This window comes from Apostichopus japonicus, chromosome 20 (assembly GCF_037975245.1).
Source record: "Apostichopus japonicus isolate 1M-3 chromosome 20, ASM3797524v1, whole genome shotgun sequence".
NCBI lineage: Eukaryota > Metazoa > Echinodermata > Holothuroidea > Aspidochirotida > Stichopodidae > Apostichopus > Apostichopus japonicus.
Window position 1 is genome coordinate 4,148,428 of NC_092580.1, and position 24,549 is coordinate 4,172,976.

The 24,549-nt window shown below is 41.0% G+C and overlaps 2 protein-coding genes and 1 long non-coding RNA gene across 5 annotated transcripts in view; 1 reads left to right on the forward strand and 2 right to left on the reverse strand.

The window, feature by feature from the left end:
• Window positions 1-10,667, forward strand: part of LOC139961436 (inositol-pentakisphosphate 2-kinase-like) — a 39,297-nt gene extending 28,630 nt beyond the window's left edge. The window contains exon 13 of the mRNA XM_071960606.1: window positions 10,527-10,667. The gene's annotated coding sequence lies outside the window, so the exon portion shown is untranslated. The remainder of the gene's footprint in view (window positions 1-10,526) is intronic.
• The window catches only part of LOC139961433 (uncharacterized), a 56,082-nt gene continuing 41,406 nt past the window's right edge, over window positions 9,874-24,549 (reverse strand). For all 3 annotated transcript variants that reach the window (XM_071960600.1, XM_071960597.1, XM_071960598.1), the window contains 4 exons: window positions 21,133-21,208; window positions 13,826-13,928; window positions 13,351-13,475; window positions 9,874-12,822 (listed from right to left, as the gene is read on the reverse strand). In XM_071960600.1, coding sequence (XP_071816701.1) covers window positions 12,745-12,822; window positions 13,351-13,475; window positions 13,826-13,928; window positions 21,133-21,208 — 382 coding nt within the window. In that variant the 3' untranslated portion in view covers window positions 9,874-12,744. The remainder of the gene's footprint in view (window positions 12,823-13,350; window positions 13,476-13,825; window positions 13,929-21,132; window positions 21,209-24,549) is intronic.
• On the reverse strand, window positions 13,935-21,124 carry LOC139961438 (uncharacterized). Its single transcript, XR_011790887.1, has 3 exons — window positions 20,244-21,124; window positions 19,293-19,458; window positions 13,935-14,852 (listed from the first exon to the last, which is right to left on the reverse strand). It is a non-coding gene; the product is annotated as an uncharacterized lncRNA (long non-coding RNA).

The window sequence follows — 24,549 nt, forward strand, 5'->3', positions numbered from 1 at the left end:
TCTGTATTAGGGAGAGGCCCCAGTTGGAAGGTTACCCAAGTGATCTGTATTAGTAGGGAGAGGCCCCAGTTGGAAGGTTACCCTAGTGATCTGTATTAGTAGGAGAGGTCCAAGTTGCAAGGTTACCCTCGTGTTCTGTATCAGGGAAAGGCCCCAGTTGCAAGGTTACCCTAGTGATCTGTATTAGAAGGGAGAGGCCCCAGTTGGAAGGTTACCCTCGTGTTCTGTATTAGAAAGTGGCCGCAGTTGCAAGGTTACCCTAGTGATCTGTATTAGTAGGGAGAGGCCCCAGTTGAAAGGCTACCCAAGTGCTCTGTATTAGTAGGCAGAGGCCCCATTTGGAAGGTTACCCTTCTTCCCTGTGTACTTAGGGAGAGGCCCCAGTTGCAAGTTTACCCTAGTGTTCTGACTAGGGAGAGGCCCCAGTTACAAGGTTACCCTAGTGATCTGTATAAGTAGGGAGAGGTCCCAGTTGGAAGGTTACCCTAGTGTTCTGTATTAGGGAGAGGCCCCAGTTGCAAGGCTACCCTAGTGATCTGTATTAGTAGGGAGAGGCCCCAGTTGGAAGGTTACCCTCGTGTTCTGTATTAGAAAGAGGCCGCAGTTGCAAGGTTACCCTAGTGATCTGTATTAGTAGGGAGAGGCCCCAGTTGGAAGGCTACCCAAGTGATCTGTATTAGTAGGCAGAGGCCCCATTTGGAAGGTTACCCTTCTTCCCTGTGTACTTAGGGAGAGGCCCCAGTTGCAAGTTTACCCTAGTGTTCTGTATAAGGGAGAGGCCCCAGTTACAAGGTTACCCTAGTGATCTGTATAAGTAGGGAGAGGTCCCAGTTGCAAAGTTACCCTGGTGTTCAGTATTAGTAGGGAGAGGCCCCAATTGGAAGGTTACCTAAGTGCTCTGTATTAGTAGGGAGAGGCCCCAGTTGCAAGGTTACCCTAGTGATCTGTATTAGTAGGGAGAGGTCCCAGTTGGAAGGTTACCCTAGTGTTCTGTATTAGGGAGAGGTCCCAGTTGGAAGGTTACCCTAGTGTTCTGTATTAGGGAGAGTTCCCAGTTGCAAGGTTACCCTAGTCATCTGTATTAGTAGGGAGAGGCCTCAGTTGGAAGGTTACCCTAGTGATCTGTTTTAGTAGGGAGAGGTCCCAGTTGCAAGGTTACCCTAGTGTTCTGTGTCAGGGAAAGGCCCCAGTTGCAAGGTTACCCTAGTGATCTGTATTAGTAGGGAGAGGCCCCAGTTGGAAGGTTACCCTCGTGTTCTGTATTAGAAAGAGGCCGCAGTTGCAAGGTTACCCTCGTGATCTGTATTAGTAGGGAGAGGCCCCAGTTGGAAGGCTACCCAAGTGATCTGTATTAGTAGGCAGAGGCCCCATTTGGAAGGTTACCCTTCTTCCCTGTGTACTTAGGGAGAGGCCCCAGATGGAAGGTTACCCTAGTGATCTGTATTAGTAGGGAGAGGCCCCAGTTGGAAGGTTACCCTCGTGTTCTGTATTAGAAAGAGGCCGCAGTTGGAAGGTTACCCTAGTGATCTGTATTAGTAGGGAGAGGCCCCAGTTGGAAGGCTACCCAAGTGATCTGTATTAGTAGGCAGAGGCCCCATTTGGAAGGTTACCCTTCTTCCCTGTGTACTTAGGGAGAGGCCCCAGATGGAAGGTTACCCTAGTGATCTGTATAAGTAGGGAGAGGTCCCAGTTGGAAGGTTACCCTAGTGTTCTGTATTAGGGAGAGGCCCCAGTTGGAAGGTAACCCTAGTATTAGGGCGTGTTCTGAAAGAGACCCCAGTTGGAAGGTTACCCTAGTGATCTGTATAAGTAGGGAGAGGTCCCAGTTGGAAGGTTACCCTAGTGTTCTGTATTAGGGAGAGGCCCCAGTTGCAAGGCTACCCTAGTGATCTGTATTAAGGAGAGGTCCCAGTTGGAAGGTTACCCTAGTGTTCTGTATTAGGGAGAGGCCCCAGTTGGAAGGTTACCCAAGTGATCTGTATTAGTAGGGAGAGGCCCCAGTTGGAAGGTTACCCTAGTGATCTGTATTAGTAGGAGAGGTCCCAGTTGCAAGGTTACCCTCGTGTTCTGTATCAGGGAAAGGCCCCAGTTGCAAGGTTACCCTAGTGATCTGTATTAGAAGGGAGAGGCCCCAGTTGGAAGGTTACCCTCGTGTTCTGTATTAGAAAGTGGCCGCAGTTGCAAGGTTACCCTAGTGATCTGTATTAGTAGGGAGAGGCCCCAGTTGAAAGGCTACCCAAGTGCTCTGTATTAGTAGGCAGAGGCCCCATTTGGAAGGTTACCCTTCTTCCCTGTGTACTTAGGGAGAGGCCCCAGTTGCAAGTTTACCCTAGTGTTCTGACTAGGGAGAGGCCCCAGTTACAAGGTTACCCTAGTGATCTGTATAAGTAGGGAGAGGTCCCAGTTGGAAGGTTACCCTAGTGTTCTGTATTAGGGAGAGGCCCCAGTTGCAAGGCTACCCTAGTGATCTGTATTAGTAGGGAGAGGCCCCAGTTGGAAGGTTACCCTCGTGTTCTGTATTAGAAAGAGGCCGCAGTTGCAAGGTTACCCTAGTGATCTGTATTAGTAGGGAGAGGCCCCAGTTGGAAGGCTACCCAAGTGATCTGTATTAGTAGGCAGAGGCCCCATTTGGAAGGTTACCCAAGTGATCTGTATTAGTAGGGAGAGGCCCCAGTTGGAAGGTTACCCTAGTGATCTGTATTAGTTTCAGAGGTCCCAGTTGCAAGGTTACCCTCGTGTTCTGTATCAGGGAAAGGCCCCAGTTGCAAGGTTACCCTAGTGATCTGTATTAGAAGGGAGAGGCCCCAGTTGGAAGGTTACCCTCGTGTTCTGTATTAGAAAGTGGCCGCAGTTGGAAGGTTACTTTAGTGATCTGTATTAGTGGGGAGAGGCCCCAGTTGAAAGGCTACCCAAGTGCTCTGTATTAGTAGGCAGAGGCCCCATTTGGAAGGTTACCCTTCTTCCCTGTGTACTTAGGGAGAGGCCCCAGTTGCAAGTTTACCCTAGTGTTCTGACTAGGGAGAGGCCCCAGTTACAAGGTTACCCTAGTGATCTGTATAAGTAGGGAGAGATCCCAGTTGGAAGGTTACCCTAGTGTTCTGTATTAGGGAGAGGCCCCAGTTGCAAGGCTACCCTAGTGATCTGTATTAGTAGGGAGAGGCCCCAGTTGGAAGGTTACCCTCGTGTTCTGTATTAGAAAGAGGCCGCAGTTGCAAGGTTACCCTAGTGATCTGTATTAGTAGGGAGAGGCCCCAGTTGGAAGGCTACCCAAGTGATCTGTATTAGTAGGCAGAGGCCCCATTTGGAAGGTTACCCTTCTTCCCTGTGTACTTAGGGAGAGGCCCCAGTTGCAAGTTTACCCTAGTGTTCTGTATAAGGGAGAGGTCCCAGTTACAAGGTTACCCTAGTGATCTGTATAAGTAGGGAGAGGTCCCAGTTGCAAAGTTACCCTGGTGTTCAGTATTAGTAGGGAGAGGCCCCAATTGGAAGGTTACCTAAGTGCTCTGTATTAGTAGGGAGAGGCCCCAGTTGCAAGGTTACCCTAGTGATCTGTATTAGTAGGGAGAGGTCCCAGTTGGAAGGTTACCCTAGTGTTCTGTATTAGGGAGAAGTCCCAGTTGGAAGGTTACCCTAGTGTTCTGTATTAGGGAGAGTTCCCAGTTGCAAGGTTACCCTAGTGATCTGTATTAGTAGGGAGAGGCCTCAGTTGGAAGGTTACCCTAGTGATCTGTTTTAGTAGGGAGAGGTCCCAGTTGCAAGGTTACCCTAGTGTTCTGTGTCAGGGAAAGGCCCCAGTTGCAAGGTTACCCTAGTGATCTGTATTAGTAGGGAGAGGCCCCAGTTGGAAGGTTACCCTCGTGTTCTGTATTAGAAAGAGGCCGCAGTTGCAAGGTTACCCTAGTGATCTGTATTAGTAGGGAGAGGCCCCAGTTGGAAGGCTACCCAAGTGATCTGTATTAGTAGGCAGAGGCCCCATTTGGAAGGTTACCCTTCTTCCCTGTGTACTTAGGGAGAGGCCCCAGATGGAAGGTTACCCTAGTGATCTGTATTAGTAGGGAGAGGCCCCAGTTGGAAGGTTACCCTCGTGTTCTGTATTAGAAAGAGGCCGCAGTTGGAAGGTTACCCTAGTGATCTGTATTAGTAGGGAGAGGCCCCAGTTGGAAGGCTACCCAAGTGATCTGTATTAGTAGGCAGAGGCCCCATTTGGAAGGTTACCCTTCTTCCCTGTGTACTTAGGGAGAGGCCCCAGATGGAAGGTTACCCTAGTGATCTGTATAAGTAGGGAGAGGTCCCAGTTGGAAGGTTACCCTAGTGTTCTGTATTAGGGAGAGGCCCCAGTTGGAAGGTAACCCTAGTATTAGGGTGTGTTCTGAAAGAGGCCGCAGTTGGAAGGTTACCCTAGTGCTTTGTATTAGTAGGGAGAGGCCAAAGTTGGAAGGTTACCTAAGTGCTCTGTATTTGTAGGGAGAGGCCCCAGTTGCAAAGTTACCCTGGTGATCTGTATTAGTAGGGAGAGGTCCCAGTTGGAAGGTTACCTAAGTGCTCTGTATTAGTAGGGAGAGGCCAAAGTTGGAAGGTTACCCTAGTGATCTGTATTAGGAGGGAGAGGCCCCAGTTGCAAGGTTACCCTAGTGATCTGTATTAGTAGGGAGAGGTCCCAGTTGGAAGGTTAAAATGAAAATCGTAATGAGTTGGAAAATGAAGAACAGTGAAAAAACTTTCAGCCTCCACCGGGATTCGAACAACGGGCCTTCCGCTCTGTACGCGGACACCCTAACCACAAGGCTATGGACGCTGATTGTATGTCCAGAGGTTCGAAACCGGTAAGGAAGGTCGTAATTCCACTGTAGGCGTTTGTCACCTGTATCGAACAATACTAGTTCTGTTTTTGGTGACATATTTTGCCTTACTCTAGAGATCAAACATGATGCTATCCAACTCGAAATCATTTGTGATTTCTAAAGCCGGATCTCGAAAGAGATACTTTGAACAGACTTTATGTTAATGCAATGGAGGTAAACGACTAAGGCAAATGAATATATATAAATGAAAATCGTAATGAGTTGGAAAATCAAGAACAGTGAAAAAACTTTCAGCCTCCACCGGGATTCGAACCACGGGCCTTCCGCTCTGTACGCGGACACCCTAACCACTAGGCTATGGACGCTGATTGTATGTCCAGAGGTTCGAAACCGGTAAGGAAGGTCGTAATTCCACTGTAGGCGTTTGTCACCTGTATCGAACAATACTAGTTCTGTTTTTGGTGACATATTTTGCCTTACTCTAGAGATCAAACATGATGCTATCCAACTCGAAATCATTTGTGATTCCTAAAGCCGGATCTCGAAAGAGATACTTTGAACAGACTTTATGTTAATGCAATGGAGGTAAACGACTAAGGCAAATGAATATATATAAATGAAAATCGTAATGAGTTGGAAAATCAAGAACAGTGAAAAAACTTTCAGCCTCCACCGGGATTCGAACCACGGGCCTTCCGCTCTGTACGCGGACACCCTAACCACTAGGCTATGGACGCTGATTGTATGTCCAGAGGTTCGAAACCGGTAAGGAAGGTCGTAATTCCACTGTAGGCGTTTGTCACCTGTATCGAACAATACTAGTTCTGTTTTTGGTGACATATTTTGCCTTACTCTAGAGATCAAACATGATGCTAACCAACTCGAAATCATTTGTGATTCCTAAAGCCGAATCTCGAAAGAGATACTTAAGGAGAGGCCCTATTTGGAAGGCTACCCTAGTGATCTGTTTTAGGAGGGAGAGGCCCCAGTGGCAAGATTACCCTACTTCTCTGTTTACTTAGGGAGGACCCCAGTTGGAAAGTTACCCTAGTGATCTGTATTAGTTAGAGGCCCCAGTTGCAAAGTTACCCTGGTGTTCTGTATTAGTAGAGAGAGGCCCCAGTTGGAAGGTTACCTAAGTGCTCTGTATTAGTAGGGAGAGGCCCCAGTTGCAAGGTTACCCTAGTGATCTGTATTAGGGAGCGGGTCCAGTTGCAAGGTAACCCCTAGTGCTCTGTATTAGGTAGAGGCCTCAGTTGGAGGGTTACCCAAGTGATCTGTATTATGGAGAGGCCCCAGTTGGAAGGTAACCCTAGTATTAGGGCGTGTTCTGAAAGAGGCCGCAGTTGGAAGGTTACCCTAGTGCTTTGTATTAGTAGGGAGAGGCCAAAGTTGGAAGGTTACCTAAGTGCTCTGTATTAGTAGGGAGAGGCCCCAGTTGCAAAGTTACCCTGGTGTTCTGTATTAGTAGGGAGAGGTCCCAGTTGGAAGGTTACCTAAGTGCTCTGTATTAGTAGGGAGAGGCCAAAGTTGGAAGGTTACCTAAGTGCTCTGAATTAGTAGGGAGAGGCCAAAGTTGCAAGGTTACCGTAGTGATCTGTATTAGTTAGAGGCCCCAGTTGCAAAGTTACCCTGGTGTTCTGTATTAGTAGGGAGAGGTCCCAGTTGGAAGGTTACCTAAGTGCTCTGTATTAGTAGGGAGAGGCCAAAGTTGCAAGGATACCCTAGTGATCTGTATTAGTTAGAGGCCCCAGTTGCAAAGTTACCCTGGTGTTCTGTATTAGTAGAGAGAGGCCCCAGTTGGAAGGTTACCTAAGTGCTCTGTATTAGTAGGGAGAGGCCCCAGTTGCAAGGTTACCCTAGTGATCTGTATTAGGGAGCGGGTCCAGTTGCAAGGTAACCCCTAGTGCTCTGTATTAGGTAGAGGCCAAAGTTGGAGGGTTACCCAAGTGATCTGTATTATGGAGAGGCCCCAGTTGGAAGGTAACCCTAGTATTAGGGCGTGTTCTGAAAGAGGCCGCAGTTGGAAGGTTACCCTAGTGCTTTGTATTAGTAGGGAGAGGCCAAAGTTGGAAGGTTACCTAAGTGCTCTGTATTAGTAGGGAGAGGCCCCAGTTGCAAAGTTACCCTGGTGTTCTGTATTAGTAGGGAGAGGTCCCAGTTGGAAGGTTACCTAAGTGCTCTGTATTAGTAGGGAGAGGCCAAAGTTGGAAGGTTACCTAAGTGCTCTGAATTAGTAGGGAGAGGCCAAAGTTGCAAGGTTACCGTAGTGATCTGTATTAGTTAGAGGCCCCAGTTGCAAAGTTACCCTGGTGTTCTGTATTAGTAGGGAGAGGTCCCAGTTGGAAGGTTACCTAAGTGCTCTGTATTAGTAGGGAGAGGCCAAAGTTGCAAGGATACCCTAGTGATCTGTATTAGTTAGAGGCCCCAGTTGCAAAGTTACCCTGGTGTTCTGTATTAGTAGGGAGAGGCCCCAGTTGGAAGGTTACCTAAGTGCTCTGTATTAGTAGGGAGAGGCCAAAGTTGGAAGGTTACCTAAGTGCTCTGTATTAGTAGGGAGAGGCCCAAGTTGCAAAGTTACCCTGGTGTTCTGTATTAGTAGGGAGAGGTCCCAGTTGGAAGGTTACCTAAGTGCTCTGTATTAGTAGGGAGAGGCCAAAGTTGGAAGGTTACCCTAGTGATCTGTATTAGGAGGGAGAGGCCCCAGTTGCAAGGTTACCGTAGTGATCTGTATGAGTAGGGAGAGGTCAAAGTTGGAAGGTTACCTAAGTGCACTGTATTAGTGGGGAGAGGCCCCAGTTGCAAAGTTACCCTGGTGTTCTGTATTAATAGGGAGAGGCCCCAGTTGGAAGGCTACCCTAGTGATCTGTATTAGTAGGGAGAGGCCAAAGTTGGAAGGTTACCTAAGTGCTCTGTATTAGTAGGGAGAGGCCAAAGTTGCAAGGATACCCTAGTGATCTGTATTAGTTAGAGGCCCCAGTTGCAAAGTTACCCTGGTGTTCTGTATTAGTAGGGAGATGCCCCAGTTGGAAGGTTACCTAAGTGCTCTGTATTAGTAGGGAGAGGCCAAAGTTGGAAGGTTACCTAAGTGCTCTGTATTAGTAGGGAGAGGCCCCAGTTGCAAAGTTACCCTGGTGTTCTGTATTAGTAGGGAGAGGTCCCAGTTGGAAGGTTACCTAAGTGCTCTGTATTAGTAGGGAGAGGCCAAAGTTGGAAGGTTACCCTAGTGATCTGTATTAGGAGGGAGAGGCCCCAGTTGCAAGGTTACCGTAGTGATCTGTATGAGTAGGGAGAGGTCAAAGTTGGAAGGTTACCTAAGTGCTCTGTATTAGTGGGGAGAGGCCCCAGTTGCAAAGTTACCCTGGTATTCTGTATTAGTAGGGAGAGGCCCCAGTTGGAAGGCTCCCCTAGTGATCTGTATTAGTAGGGAGAGGCCAAAGTTGGAAGGTTACCTAAGTGCTCTGTATTAGTAGGGAGAGGCCAAAGTTGCAAGGTTACCCTAGTGATCTGTATTAGTTAGAGGCCCCAGTTGCAAAGTTACCCTGGTGTTCTGTATTAGTAGGGAGAGGTCCCAGTTGGAAGGTTACCTAAGTGCTCTGTATTAGTAGGGAGAGGCCAAAGTTGGAAGGTTACCCTAGTGATCTGTATTAGTTAGAGGCCCCAGTTGCAAAGTTACCCTGGTGTTCTGTATTAGTAGGGAGAGGCCCCAGTTGGAAGGTTACCTAAGTGCTCTGTATTAGTAGGGAGAGGCCAAAGTTGGAAGGTTACCCTAGTGATCTGTATTAGGAGGGAGAGGCCCCAGTTGCAAGGTTACCCTGGTGTTCTGTATTAGTAGGGAGAGGTCCCAGTTGGAAGGTTACCTAAGTGCTCTGTATTAGTAGGGAGAGGCCCCAGTTGCAAGGTTACCCTAGTGATCTGTATTAGTTAGAGGCCCCAGTTGCAAAGTTACCCTGGTGTTCTGTATTAGTAGGGAGAGGCCCCAGTTGCAAGGTTACCCTAGTGATCTGTATTAGGGAGCGGGTCCAGTTGGATGGTTATCTCAAGTGCTCTGTTTTAGGGAGAGGCCCCAGTTGCAAGGGAACCCCTAGTGCTCTGTATTAGGTAGATGCCTCAGTTGCAAGGTTACCCTAGTGATCTGTATTAGTAGGGAGAGGTCCCAGTTGGAAGGTTACCCTAGTGTTCTTTATTAGTAGGGAGAGGCCCCAGTTGGAAGGTTACCCTAGTTTTAGGGAGATGCCCCAGTTGGAAAGTTCTATTGATGTGTACAAGGGAGAGGCCCTATTTGGAAGGTTACCTTAGAGATCTGTTTTAGGGAGAGACCCCAGTTGGAAAGTTACCCTAGTGTTCTGTATTAGGTAGAGGCCGAAGTTGGAAGGTTACCCAAGTGCTCTGTATTAGGGAGAGGCCCCAGTTGGAAGGCTACCCTAGTGCTCTGTATTAAAGAGAGGCCCCAGTTGCAAAGTTACCCTGGTGATCTGTATTAGTAGGGAGAGGCCCCAGTTGATAGGTTACCCTAGTGCTCTGTATAAGAGAGCGGGTCCAGTTGGATGGTTATCCCAAGTGCTCTATATTAGGGAGAGGCCCCAGTTGGAAGGCTACCCTAGTGCTCTGTATTAAGGAGAGGCCCCAGTTGCAAAGTTACCCTGGTGATCTGTATTAGTAGGGAGAGGCCCCAGTTGATAGGTTACCCTAGTGCTCTGTATAAGAGAGCGGGTCCAGTTGGATGGTTATCCCAAGTGCTCTATATTAGGGAGAGGCCCCAGTTGGAAGGTTACCCTAGTGTTCTATTTAAGAGAGGCCCCAGTTGGAAGGTTCCCTTAGCGCTCTGTATTAGGGAGAGGTCTAGCAGAGAGGTTATTGAAATTATTCCTAGTTTTTACATTTTGTTGATATGCTTTATCTTAACAACATTGCATGTTCTGTCAGGGATCATTTGTGTCTTCTAACAGTTGTCATAGGCTTGTAGCTCCGACATACACATTTGGCTGTTTTGAGATATTAAAGTCAGCTGGTCTGATGTAACCATTACAATAGAAAATAGGAGTCCATTAGAAGAAACAGACAGAGGATGTGGTATATTAACAAAGTTTATTATTAATAAAGATAAAATAATAAATATAATGCAACTCAGTTAAAATGGCAACTACCTCACTACTGGAAATATTTACAAATACATCAAAATATGTTACCAAATAGATTAAGCAAATTGTTTAGGCATAAGTACACTTAGAAACTTTACATGAAATTCCAACTAGAACTTAATAATATCAACAAAAGGAAGAAAAGACCTCATCTCACCATAAATTAAATTAAACAAAACAGTACAATATCAGCAATGATGTTCCTTTATGGTCTGTATTTTTTGTCCAAATTTGTTTCTGAATATCCACTTCTGTTGCAGCTGTCAAAAAATTTGGATCTTCTTTGTAGAATGTAATTTTTTAATTATACCAAAAATCGATAACCCTTAAAACTTGTCCATCGTGATGTTCCTTGGCTCTCCAGTTGCCCGGAAACATTAAAAGTAATTACCTCAAACCTGATTTAATTCAGATTTAGATCCACAGGGAAAGAGCTATTTTGCAAAGACACAAATCGTCGATTTATAAATTAAAGTTTGATAGAGCTATAAAAGACGACAGCTTGCGAAGCTAAAAATAATGAAAATGTTGAAATTTATACCCTATTTTGTCATACTTTTTTTTGTTTCATTTCTTCTAACAGAATTGAATGTGAAGGACTCCCCCACTGCCATACGAAGAAGTTTGAATGGCCGCATCGGACCGAACATTATTGGTATCATCAGTAAAATCCCACTGATTCAGGAGCTTTGGTAATTGAACGTGTAAATCTTCAGTTTTCAAGTGAAATTCCTCAAAGGAATTACTGGTACTTTATTTGTTTTGAACTAAGTTTTTACCTCAGTTTTTTATGTAAAAATTTTTCATATATTTCTTGGGAGAGGTGCAATCGGCTGTTATTGACTCTAATAAGTCTTTGACAATACTTTACTATGCAAATTCGGCGGTTAGGCATTGCACTGGCTTGTGACAATCTATATACACTATTAATAATACATTAATGCATATCCTTGCAATATCTATCATTTGGCCACTCAATATCTATCATTTGGCCAGAACTAGCAGTTCTGGAATTGTTTAATGCTCGATCCTTTGAATTTGTAAGTAACAGAATGTGTAGACCAAATGTAGTTTAATCTATAAACAGACATAGCAAACTGGCTTTCCTGAGGTTTAAACATACACCTGTGACCCTAATCAAACATATTATGTGTGTTCAAGTATTTGCTAGGCACAGAAAGGTTACAATATACAAACATGATTAGCTGTTTTAATATGTTATCTCTAATGCACAATACCACTAAATATTGTACAGAATATCAACTAAATAAAACATCCCAAGGTAAAATGTATCCCAAAAATCCCATCTGCCTATTGTCCTAAATCAAAATTTGTATCACCCATCTACTGTTTGCATAAACAAAGCATGCTAATCCTAAAACACAAATTGGACTGTTTCACCTACCCAGTGTTTAAATAAACGAGGCATAACATTTGCTCCTATAACCATTTGCCACAAATTCCAGAAAACCTATGTGATGTAAGAAAAAAAATGATTTGTTGCCTTGTCATGTCTAGTAAACAAAATGTAAAGCGAGGTTTAAGTTACGACTGGAAAAAATGGAATCAACATCAAAATCAGATAGGCACAACATTAAATTAACAACATAAATGAAATATTTTTTTCAAGAAATGAAAAAATGGAATAAAACTATGGATTTTTTCCCCTGTTGTTTGCAGCATTTCATTTATCAACTGCGGGGATTTCAAGTTTCTTCAATTGACCCTAATCAGCTAAAGTATTGATTTCATTAGAACAGTGAACAACAATTTCAATGCTAATATTGTGATTGAAAACTGTAATATTGGGTATGCATCATATCGTTGTGACCAAATATGCATGTAACAGGAAAATCTCTCCAGAAATGCAAAATAAGTTTTAAAAATAGGAGAAAAGAAACGTGTCAGGAATCTTGGTGCAATACTCATTACTACCCCACTGCCACAGAAAAAAACAAATAAATAATTGGCTGTGCATACTTTAGATGAGTCTAATTAAGCAACTAACACATGGATTTACAATAATCTCAAAGGTTATTCTAAAATGAAATTAATTTTATTAGTCCTAAAAGATAGTTGATGAAAAATAAACAAAACTATACATAAGTTTTTAAAGGTAATCAAAACATCACTATTCAACAACGTTACGACCAATTGTTGCATATGTAAGATTCTGTACAAATGTTTTGATCTATACCAACCACATATCTAGCACACATAATCTCGTAAAAATTTTGCACTGTGACCTTAAAGCATCTCTGTGATCATGTAGAATCCTTGCATTTTCAAAACCTGCTTTCAAATTTATCCAAGGCTACAATTTGTTGCCTTACTGGTTATATGAATAGCTGCAATGGAAATTCATGATACCGAAGAAAACCACCAATATTTATACTGGCTTTTGTATTCCAAGATAAAACATAGCTGCTGATGACACATAGCTACAATTAGCTACAATTAGCTTTAGCTAATCATGTTGGTATTTCCATTAGACATCAAATAAGAAGTTGTACTTTGATTACTGTACATCTTGTAACTAGACATGATGATAGTTTCTATAATGCAGGCAGCTTCTCAGTAGCAAAAGTGGAAGCAGGAAAATCGATCCAAGATAATATCTCTCTTGATAACAGTATGTGGATGCAACAAATCCCGTGTTGTCTTTGGTTGTAATATATAAAGTACTTTGCCCTTCAGAAGTAGCAATCGGTTTTAGTCCGTTTCTCTTCCACCTTTAACAAGTTCTGCTCATTGTATCTTCTCAATTGCCCCCTCTCGATATTAACCTCTCCTGGTTGTTGTTAGTGAGCATTGATGGCGCTAAGAGTGGATGATAACAGCTGCATCTGAGATGATTTGGTGTCTTCCATTTGTCGTATCTATGAAAAACATTAAATGGGGGGGAAATTGAAGAACTGAAAATGCACCGATCTGATTGATAGCCACATTTGCTACACTCAAATAAATAAAAAAGGGCAAAAAACTATGTTTCCTGAATAGGTAGAGGTATTTAGGAGTCTCAGCATGTTCCCCAAATTGTAATTGACTGTCCATTCTACGGTCTTGAGTGGTTGGATGCCTATTACTCATTTGGCTAGCTTTTGCAGGAGCTGTCATCTTAGCTTAAGCCAAGCTTACCCTCTAACTTATTTGTATTTTGACAAAGTTACAGTTGACCAACATAGATGTAGCTATTTTTGCAGAAGTGAGAGGGGGGGGGGGGGGGAGTTGTAAGTTCCCAAATCAAGTTCCAAGTATGTTCACTTCCACCCAGTTGCTATCTATCACTGTAAACTCTAACATAAGGCCTTAACATAGTCCCCAGGGGTACGATCTGTCTCTCAAGACACTACCTGATGTACACGCTATGCTATGCTTGATTATTGCCATACAGGGCCAATGCTTACCCTATTTTCATATATAATATTTGTCTGTTGCAGCCTAGTTATTTCATCTTTGACCATGTTCAGTTCGTATGTCAGCTCTAGTATAAGCCGCTGCATCTCTTCAAAGTTTTCACATGTCGGACAGGCTGTTAAAAATGAAAGAACATCAACAAAATCATAGGTACAAAATAGTCTGAAAGTATACATCTGTCTGAAGTATGGTAAATAGCTGTACAAGTATATACCCCCCCCACCACCCACCTCACAGTTAAACCATGAGACTTGGCAGAAATGCCGTTGTCCAAAGAGAAGGGGGACTAGTAGGTTTCTATGAGTTGAAAATGTTTCATTGGTACAGTAGATTTTGATAGACAAAAAGGGGTTATCACTGAACTGTGAAGCAACAGTCTCAGTGTTAAATTGTTTTCAAATCATGAGGGTAACATACGCACAAGGGAGAGGAGGAACTGATTGTGAATTCTGACTCTGTACTTACGTCTGCAACTATGTTGATCAATTCCAAGCTTAAAGTTGAGGCTGCAGGAACAGTTATAACCGCCTGGGTAATTGGTACAAATGTGTCCACATCCTCCGTTATCCTAACAGGGAACATATGCAATTAATTTAATAATAAGTAAAATTTATATAGCAAATCAGCAAAGCTGCTCAAAAACAAAAAGTATAAACCAAAATATTTAATATATGGAACCAATACGGGGAAAAAAATAATTGAGACCATATTGTGTGCTGTTTATTCAAATAAGTGCAAGTTTATTTCATTTGTATAATACATGTTAACATGACAATTTCCTCCCTCTAAAAATAACAATTTTTGTTTTCTTTACTCAGGTAAAGTAGATTCCTGTACAACTATCCTAATATAAACCTGCCTAAAGAAATGGAGGTTTAGTTCAAAGAACCAAGCATTTGTATTGTGCAAAGTAAGTTACTGTGCCCTATGACAGCCAAAGGGGTTTGTTTTAACAAGTCTTTGTGCTGCAGACACCACTCAACTTACTCTCACATCCTTTAACCGCATAATAATTGGCTTAAACCAGATTTTGTTTTGGTCTTGAACCCCTTCTCCATCCCAACCACCGTTATATATAGATACATAACTGTACCCTTTGAATATCAAATTAAAACAAATGATTTGAGTACTAGTGTACCTTTCCATTTTATAGAGATATTTTGGTGGCAAATAATGAAAAACTTATTGAAGAAAACAAAATTCACAGAGTAAGTTGAAAATTCCCATATTAGGGGCTGTAATCTGTTCATACCAAAAGCAATAGGATTTGCAGGTTAGGATTTTGTGTGTATGATTTGTCATAAAACAGAGTATTGCATGGGTAGAAAGAGAGCATATCAAAGATATAGGGCAGCATTATTTGGTTTCAATTATGCAGTGTTGACTATAATTCAGATCAGAATCTTCCCATTGGTTTTGCCCTCAAAACTGCTGAAGACTTCTGCTGCAGACAATACATCCTTTGTCTCCTGGCACATTTCTCAAGTTAGGTCTGAAAAGAAAAAAAGAAAAATTTTGTCTTTGTTATTGTCATCAAAATTGTGGAAATTTGCCATCAGAAATAGCAAGCATACGATTTGCATATGTTGCATATGTTGTTAACTCACACTGTATCCAAATTTGTTAGGGAATGAATAGGGCTGAAAAAAAGATAGACCTTTTACAATGAGCTTCTTAAATTCTGATGCAATTGGTAAAGTCTATAAAATCTCAGAACAATGTAATTCATTAAGCTTGAACCCTCAGTCAAGTTGACAATTTTGAAGGATTCCCATCTGCATTATTATCTGGGTGACAGAACTTTGAAGTTGAATAGAATTATTTACTACTTCCCACTGCAAACAAGTTAGGGGGTGGGTCTTAAAGGGGCTTGGTCTTAAAATTGCCGGAAATTGGCAAAAAACAAAATGCTATTTATAAGGCACAGTTAAGTTCCTAATATTCCCTTTTTCAATAGTTGCTAGTTTCTGTAGTCATTCGTTTGCCTTAAAAATCACACTATAAATTTTTAATATATCTAGTCTTAAAATACCTTCTAGGACTATATTTAAAATGTAGCACTTGGAAAGTGTACTATCAGTATTAACCCTCCCTTAGACCCCTTGCAACCATACCCATCACCTACCCTCAAAAAGACTGAATAATGGGAAATCCAAGCAGTTTTTTATAAATTATTTGTGAAATTAATGGAGATATCAATAAATGGTGGCCACAGTGCCAACACTTCACTGCATAATGCTATCTTATTTGCATACTCTGTCCATATTTTTGTTCAATATATTCCTTCCTCCATAGAAGAGAAAAGTCCTTGAAAATGGATTACAGTAACATCTGTAGTGTGGCACCTGTATTGACACCTCCTTTGGAAATGTTCTTTCATTATTCTGTTGCCTAAAAATAGACCTCAGAATTTTGCTGTTCTGACAAGGTTAGGATATATTTGTAGTACCACAGCTATTGCCCAAATAGGCCACATCATGTTGCCTTCTTTACATTCTGGGGATAAATTTTTACCCCCCAAAAAAAACAGGTAAAAGTATTTCCTGTCATTTCCATTTTTCTCTGTGTCAAAAGGAGCAAATGAATTGATTTCTGCTAACTGCTATTCATCCAAAGTTCTCAGGTTCAGATATAGCAAGTAGTTCAATAATTTCCAATTACTATTGTAGCTCAGTGCATAATACAATCTGTGGTTAAACACTTTCCATTTTTCACTCATCTTTTTTATCCTAAAGAATATGAACATGCTCTCCACCTGGAAGTTTTGGGATTCTTTTTGAATTCCAAAACTTCCAGGTGTTTTTTTTTTTAAACTTTCCTGCATCCTTAGGGTTAAGTATTAGAAACAAACAAGTATTTCCAAGAAGGTGTCATAGCACAGTGGTTAGGGCTATGGACTATGGATCATGAGGTAAATCAGGTCTGGGTGTTCAAACACTGGCCAAACCATTTTCCTTTTACTCTTCTTTGGGGCAGGTAGGAAGTATAAAGGCAAAAATGAGTTTATAATCATTAGGAACCGAAGTGGCGCAGTTGGTAGTGCCATTGGAGAACAAGTTCTTCTGTAATCGGTTCAATCCCCCTGGTGGATGGGAGTAAAAGGAGTATGCTTGAAATAGCAGCTCCTGGTGAAAGGTCCCATCCACCTCCCCTCCGGGTGAGAGCCCGCCCCCTCCCCCCACCCCTCCGGGGGCGAGAGGCTCCCTCCCCTGGGTGAGAGCCCTCCCCCACCCCTCCGGGGGCGAGAGGCTCCCTCCCCTGGGTGAGAGCCCTCCCCCTCCCCTCCGGGGTGAGAGGCTCCCTCCCCTGGGTGAGAGCCCTCCCCCTCCCCTCCTGGGCCAAAGGCACCCTCCTCCGGGTGAGTGTCCTACCTCTCCGGGTCAAAGGCCCACCCTGGACATCTGAGGGAGGTAAACTTTTATTGAAAAAAAAAGGGAAAAAAAGTGGATCTTTAAATATATGTTTCAACAAGTGAAAAAGGTGTCCCCTCTTTTGGTGCAGTGGATCCAAAAAAAATTGCCAAGTCAGAGATTGGTGGTTCAATCCCCACTGAAGGCAAGGTTGGTAAAAGGAAAAAGAAAAAAAATAAAAAGCAAAAAAAAAGAAACATAAAGAGTAACCTCCTTTCTATAAGGAGTGACAGCTCTCCTTCCTCCTTGAAAACAAGTTTTGCAATAAGGGCAAGTATAACCCTCAGAACAAATCTTAAAAAGAGGAAGGGAGAGGTGTCACTCCAGTAGAAGGGGGGTGGGGGGTTTCTAAGAGGTACATGAACTAGGACTAGTAGAGAGAATGCATTATCCCCAATTTTGATATTGCCAAAATTGCTCACTTTCTACAATCAACAGCCTTTCTGTGCGAATCTCACCAGCAAGAATAATTTTGGTTGTTTTGGAAGGGACGGCTCTCTGCCGGCAAACAAGACGCTTCCTCGGCCAATGACACCGAGTCTGCATCGATAGTATTTCGTTTGTTTTGAAATTTTTGGGTGTGAGCTCTCTTTAAAGTTTGTTATTTCTTTGGATAACATCCTCTCAATCTACTCCTACAACATCTACCCTTAACATAAAGCAGCTCTTTGCATTCATAGTCGTAAACTATGGGCAGCAGTTTAGATTCCAACAACATTTAGTTAAGTTTAGGTCTGTTTAGAACGATCAGTTGAGGTTCGAACCTCACATGATAATGAAAATTACCAGCTTAGAATGGTCCAGATTTTATTTTAATGTAAACATTTTTTTAATGTTTTATTTTATGTTTCCTGGTCAAGTTTGCCGTTGCATGCGGTACAATTTGTACGACGAAAGCATATCAGGCTGACTTTACTTCGAGGACTGAAGGTAATCCTCAAGCATTGGATATTAAATTAACACTCGCATAGTGAAAACACTCGCATAGTGACAATAATTTGAGCAACTGGAAATAAAAGTTTAAAGTGAGACTCTGAAGGTCTGGATAAGTCTGCCGTTAAATTTGAGACCAAAAATGCAAACAGCTGCTTAACATCTTTAAAATTCAGTGAAATGAGCGACTTTACCTTTCTTGAACCTTTGCCCCCTCGTATTTTCATTTTAAACACTTTTAAAAATGTCGTAAATTTCCCAAAGTTCAAATTAAGATCTCTAGGTCTGTCAACTTTGATGAAGGCACATTTAACAGAACAGTTCAGTGACAAAAGCACTTTTCATTGGGTAACTTTGTTTTTCAAGTTTTCATACTCTCCCATAACAACAAAGTTCTGGGAATGCAAGTCACTCATTTCAATGAATTTTAAAACTAAAAAATATGCAATGGTGTGATGTAACCATAATATTACTGGCAAATAATGCTACAGAAGGATTTGTAAAGTAAAGCAGCGTTGGGAACAACTTGCTGGTACTGACACCTACGAACAATTCAAACAGAATTTTAACGAGGGTTTAATGATATGAATATCGATATTGCATTTTTTCCCTTCTTTAGTGGGAGATATTTGCATAGTTTTGATGGATATAATTTTTGGTCGTACGGGGGGGGGGGGGGGGTTTGCCAGAAATAAGATGATAAAACCACACCAATACCATATACAAACTGGCCTTCCTGTGATGGTGTCTCGTGTAACGATTATGTGCAAGGCCATGTGTAAAGAAATGTTTTATCCCAAATTTGATTTGAATCTAACCCCTTTTTTCCAGAATTCCTCCCTCCCCCCCCCCTCCCCAAATATCACCTGTATTAAGTCAACAATGAGAGTCGCACTTCATTTTTAGAAGTTTGATTCATTACACATGCCACCTTTTTCAAATCGTTACAAGAGACACTACCTCAGTTTGTCTTAAGTTATTACATGGAACTGCATCGCCGATCTTCATCGCTTCTATGGAACTGCATCGCCAATCTTCATCACTTCTCTTCTGCAATGGTGTGATGTAACCATAATATTACTGGCAAATAATGCTACAGAAGGATTTGTAAAGTAAAGCAGCGTTGGGAACAACTTGCTGGTACTGACACCTACGAACAATTCAGAACAGAATTTTAACGAGGGTTCAATGATATGAATCTCAATATTGCATTTCCCTTCTTTAGTGGGAGATATTTCCATCAGTAAGTTTTGATGGATATAATTTTTGGTCGTACAGGGGGGGGGGGTTTGCCAGAAATAAGACGATAAAACCACACCAATACCATATACAAACTGGCCTTCCTGTGATGGTGTCTCGTGTAACGATTATGTGCAAGGTCATGTGTAAAGAAATGTTTTATCCCAAATTTGATTTGAATCCAACCCCTTTTTTCCAGAATTCCTCCCTCCCCCCCACTCCCCAAATATCACCTGTATTAAGTTAACAATGAGAGCTGCACTACATTTTTAGAAGTTTGGTTCATTACACATGCCACCTTTTTCAAATCGTTACAAGAGACACCACCTCAGTTTGTCTTAAGTAATTACATGGAACTGCATCGCCCATCTTCATCGCTTCTATGAAACTGTATCGCCCATCTTCATCACTTCTCTTCTCATCCACGTACGAGGTTGTATTGATGCAGCTCCCATCGGCCCATCAGCTCCCATCGGCCAGAAGGTGAAATTGACCCAAATATACAGCTGCTTCTTCCTGAAGACAAAGAATCAACATTTCCTTTATGAGAACATATATGAAAAGAAAGTATACGTTGACAGTATTGGGCGGAGGGAGAATTAGCTGAGATTTTGTTTATAGGAATAACGTAGTTTCAAGATCATTTTTTTCTATTGGTCCTACTTAACATCAAGCTTATTCCATCGTTGAGATAAAAATATGGGGTATCTACGTACTAAGTATGTCAGTTAATGCATGGTGAGTTATCACATCTACAAGACGAGGCATCACACGCACACACACATGTAGAATTCATCACCATCTCATAGATACCTTTTGTCCATCTGGAAGGACTAAGAAGAAATATAATTTATAGATCATTGCTTTCTTTGAAAGCTTGGACATCAGTGTGATTCTCACTGCTGAAGAAAAAGGCATGAAACAACAGAAAAAATACTGGAATCTTGAAAGGTTGACTGGAGTCTTGGTATTGGTACATTCTTTTGTTTTCAGACTATCAGTTCTATCACGTCATGATGATTGCTCACAATTTCTTTAGTTCTCAACTTTCATTTCATTTTCATGCTTGTGCCAAATTATTTTCTTTGTTGCAACTACAGTTTAAGAGAAAAGTCTTGAAAAAGAAGGGGAAAAAAATCCATCCTTGAAGCAGACTATTTATGAAACAGGTTACCATTGACCAAAGGTTGCCATGGAAATATTAGCAGTAAACTGGACCACAGATATAAATAAGGGTTGCCTTAAAAAAAATAGTCAACAATAATGGCTAAATTTTGAAACACTTATGCATTTGTACTGACCTGCTATATGTGTGGTTGCATTCCTTGGAGAAAGTGCCAAGTATCAAAGGAGTTGTCTTCAGCAGCAGAAGGCTTCAGCCAATCAAATTCTTTGTAAAATCTCTGAAAGATACTCAACTAAAGTGACTGTGCATTAGGTGATGAAGAAATCATAAAACAGAACTGCTTGAGTTCATTAATACCTCTTGTAGTCTGCCGAATTATTGGACTCCTATAGTCTATGACAACCTATCCCTGAATTAACCATCCCAAAGTAAGGATGATACAGACAAATATGACGCCAACAAATAATTTATCAACCTAACCGACACAGTTTTATCCAGTTTGTAACCAGTTTGTGCAACAGTGTTGTAGCTTCTTGAGGTAGACTCAATTCCCCAGGGGCTAGATAGCTGGGAGGTTTTCAAATTTGAGTTAAGCACAAGAGCAGGGGTATAATGTCATAATACATGACATCTCTGCAAAAATTAATTGTGACTTTGCAGAGTACTACAACACAAACGACCATTTTAAGAATTAAGATTCATTTCATCTCATTAGCACATGTAGCCTATGCACTGACAGTTTTCCAAAACTGATTTCATTTTTACAGTGACAAATTGTCTAGTGCTAGAGTAAGCTTCGTAATACTCTTTATGCACAAGTGAGTGTTGGTAATGTGAGAACATTCATTCAGGAGTGTCACTGCAACGATGATTAACCATTGACTAAGTCTTTTACATCATCAAAGTTGTCACCTAGTAGGGTCAGAGTTTTAGCTTAGTGTTCGGACGTTTCTAATTTGGGCCAAATATGATGCCGAGCTGTAATAAATTAAAGCTATGCAAACTTACTGGAAAAAAAAAGAAAAAATATAGCCACTTTTGTAAGTGGACTATAGAGCACTTACGATTTCACATTCGTTTCTGTCGTAGCAGGATGAGGAATTTGATTGGTCTGACACAAATCCCTCCCAACAAGAGCATCTACCAATCAAAAGAAAGCACAAGGTTACGTGACTGTGATAATTCTTATACTTATGGTTTTGTATCATCATCCATTTCTGTGTTAAACATTCTGCATCTTATTTTAATAGGATTATTTCTTGTAGGTTTAAGGGTGAATGCATTCATAAATTGTCTAGTGGTCACTTTTCATAATACAATGCTAAAAGAACAACAGATTCTTAACGACAAAACAATACTACCTGTAGCAGGTTCAAAGCTGTTAATGTAAAATGAGTGAATGATTTGACAAACCTGTTTATTATTCAGTGAACTTTGAAACTGACTTTTGAAACCACAGACTTTCCTGTTCATTCTTTTTCGTCTTAATCTAATATCAACTGCATACCAAGCCAATGGCAATGCAGATGGTTATTAACTACAGCAATGTTTACCATGCAAACAGTCTTGTAATCAGAATACATTGTTAGTTCTATTCCATCTAGTGTCTTTCATACTTCAACAAAGTATGTGACTGTTCATACAACATCAATGCTCAGCCTAGATCAACTTAGCTACAACATTGATCTATGCATTTAACCAATCACAATGATCATATTCATGAAACCAATCACAATGATCTTATTCACAAAATGAATCACGGCCATATTCATGAAGCCAATCACGATCCATTCATGACTCGATTCACAATGATCCATTCACAAAATGAATACATGATGATCTTATTCAGAAGATGAATCACAATGATCTAATTCATGAAACTAATCACAATGGTCAATCACTATCATATTCATTAAACCAATCACAATGATCCATTCACGAAACCAATGATGCATTCACAGAACCAATCGCCATGATCTAATTCACAAACGAACCACAATAATCTACATCATGAAACTAATCATAATTCATGAAAGGAATCATGATCATATTCATGAAGCCAATCACTACAATCTATTCATTAATCCAATCAGAATGATCCATTCACAAAACCAATCAAAATGATTCATGCATGAATGCAATCACTGCGATCTATTCACGAAACCAATCAGAATGATCTTATTCACGGAACCAATCCCATTGATGTATTTGTGAAACAATCACAATGATCCATTCACGAAGGGAATCACTTCGATCTATTCACGAAACCGATCAGAATGATCTTATTCACGGAACCAATCACAATGATGTATTCACGAAACCAATCAGAATGATCTTATTCATGAAACCAATCAATGATGTATTCGTGAAACCAATCAGAATGATCTTATTCATGAAACCAATCAATGATTTATTCACGAAACCAATCAGAATGATCTAATTCATGAAACCAATCACAATGGTGTATTCGTGAAACAATCACAATGATCCATTCACGAAGTAAATCACTACGATTTATTCACGAAACCAATCAGAATGATCTAATTCATGGAACCAATCACAATGATGTATTCCTGAAACAAATCACAATGATCCATTCACGAAGGGAATCACTACGATCTATTCACTTAACCAATCAGAATGATCTTATTCACGGAACCAATCACAATGATGTATTCCTGAAACAAATCACAATGATCCATTCACGAAGTCAATACTTCCATCTATTCACGAAACCAATCAGAATGATCTTATCCACAGAACCAATCACATTGATGTATTCGTGAAACAATCACAATGATCCATTCACAAAGAGAATCACTACGATCTATTCACGAAACCAATCAGAATGATCTAATTCATGGAACCAATCACAATGATGTATTCGTGAAACAAATCACAATGATCCATTCACGAAGGGAATCACTACGATCTATTCACTTAACCAATCAGAATGATCTTATTCATGGAACCAATCACAATGATGTTTTTGTGAAACAATCACAATGATCCATTCATGAAGCGAATCACTACGATCTATTCACTTAACCAATCAGACTGATCTTATTCACCGAACCAATCACAATGATGTATTCGTGAAACAAATCACAATGATCCATTCACGAAGGGAATCACTCCGATGTATTCACGTAACCAATCAGAATGATCTTATTCACGGAACCAATCACAATGATGTATTCGTGAAACAAATCACAATGATCCATTCACGAAGGGAATCACTCCGATGTATTCACGAAACCAATCAGAATGATCTTATTCACGAAACCAATCACAATGATGTATTCGTGAAACAATCACAATGATCCATTCACGAAGGGAATCACTACGATCTATTCACAAAACCAATCAGAATGATCTTATTCATGGAACCAATTACAATGATGTATTCCTGAAACAAATCACAATGATCCATTCACGAAGGGAATCACTACGATCTATTCACAAAACCAATCAGAATGATCTTATTCACGGAACCAATCACAATGATGTATTCGTGAAACAAATCACAATGATCCATTCACGAAGGGAATCACTCCGATGTATTCACGAAACCAATCAGAATGATCTTATTCATGAAACCAATTACAATGATGTATTCCTGAAACAAATCACAATGATCCATTCACGAAGGGAATCACTCCGATGTATTCACGAAACCAATCAGAATGATCTTATTCACGAAACCAATCACAATGATGTATTCCTGAAACAAATCACAATGATCCATTCACGAAGTGAATCGCTACGATCTATTCACAAAACCAATCACAATGATCTTTTCATGAAACAAATCACAATGATGTATTCATGAAACAAATCACAATGATCCATTCACGAAGGGAATCACTCCGATGTATTCACGAAACCAATCAGAATGATCTTATTCACGGAACCAATCACAATGATGTATTCACGAAACCAATCAGAATGATCTTATTCATGAAACCAATCAATGATGTATTCGTGAAACCAATCAGAATGATCTTATTCATGAAACCAATCAATGATTTATTCACGAAACCAATCAGAATGATCTAATTCATGAAACCAATCACAATGGTGTATTCGTGAAACAATCACAATGATCCATTCACGAAGTAAATCACTACGATTTATTCACGAAACCAATCAGAATGATCTAATTCATGGAACCAATCACAATGATGTATTCCTGAAACAAATCACAATGATCCATTCACGAAGGGAATCACTACGATCTATTCACTTAACCAATCAGAATGATCTTATTCACGGAACCAATCACAATGATGTATTCCTGAAACAAATCACAATGATCCATTCACGAAGTCAATACTTCCATCTATTCACGAAACCAATCAGAATGATCTTATCCACAGAACCAATCACATTGATGTATTCGTGAAACAATCACAATGATCCATTCACAAAGAGAATCACTACGATCTATTCACGAAACCAATCAGAATGATCTAATTCAT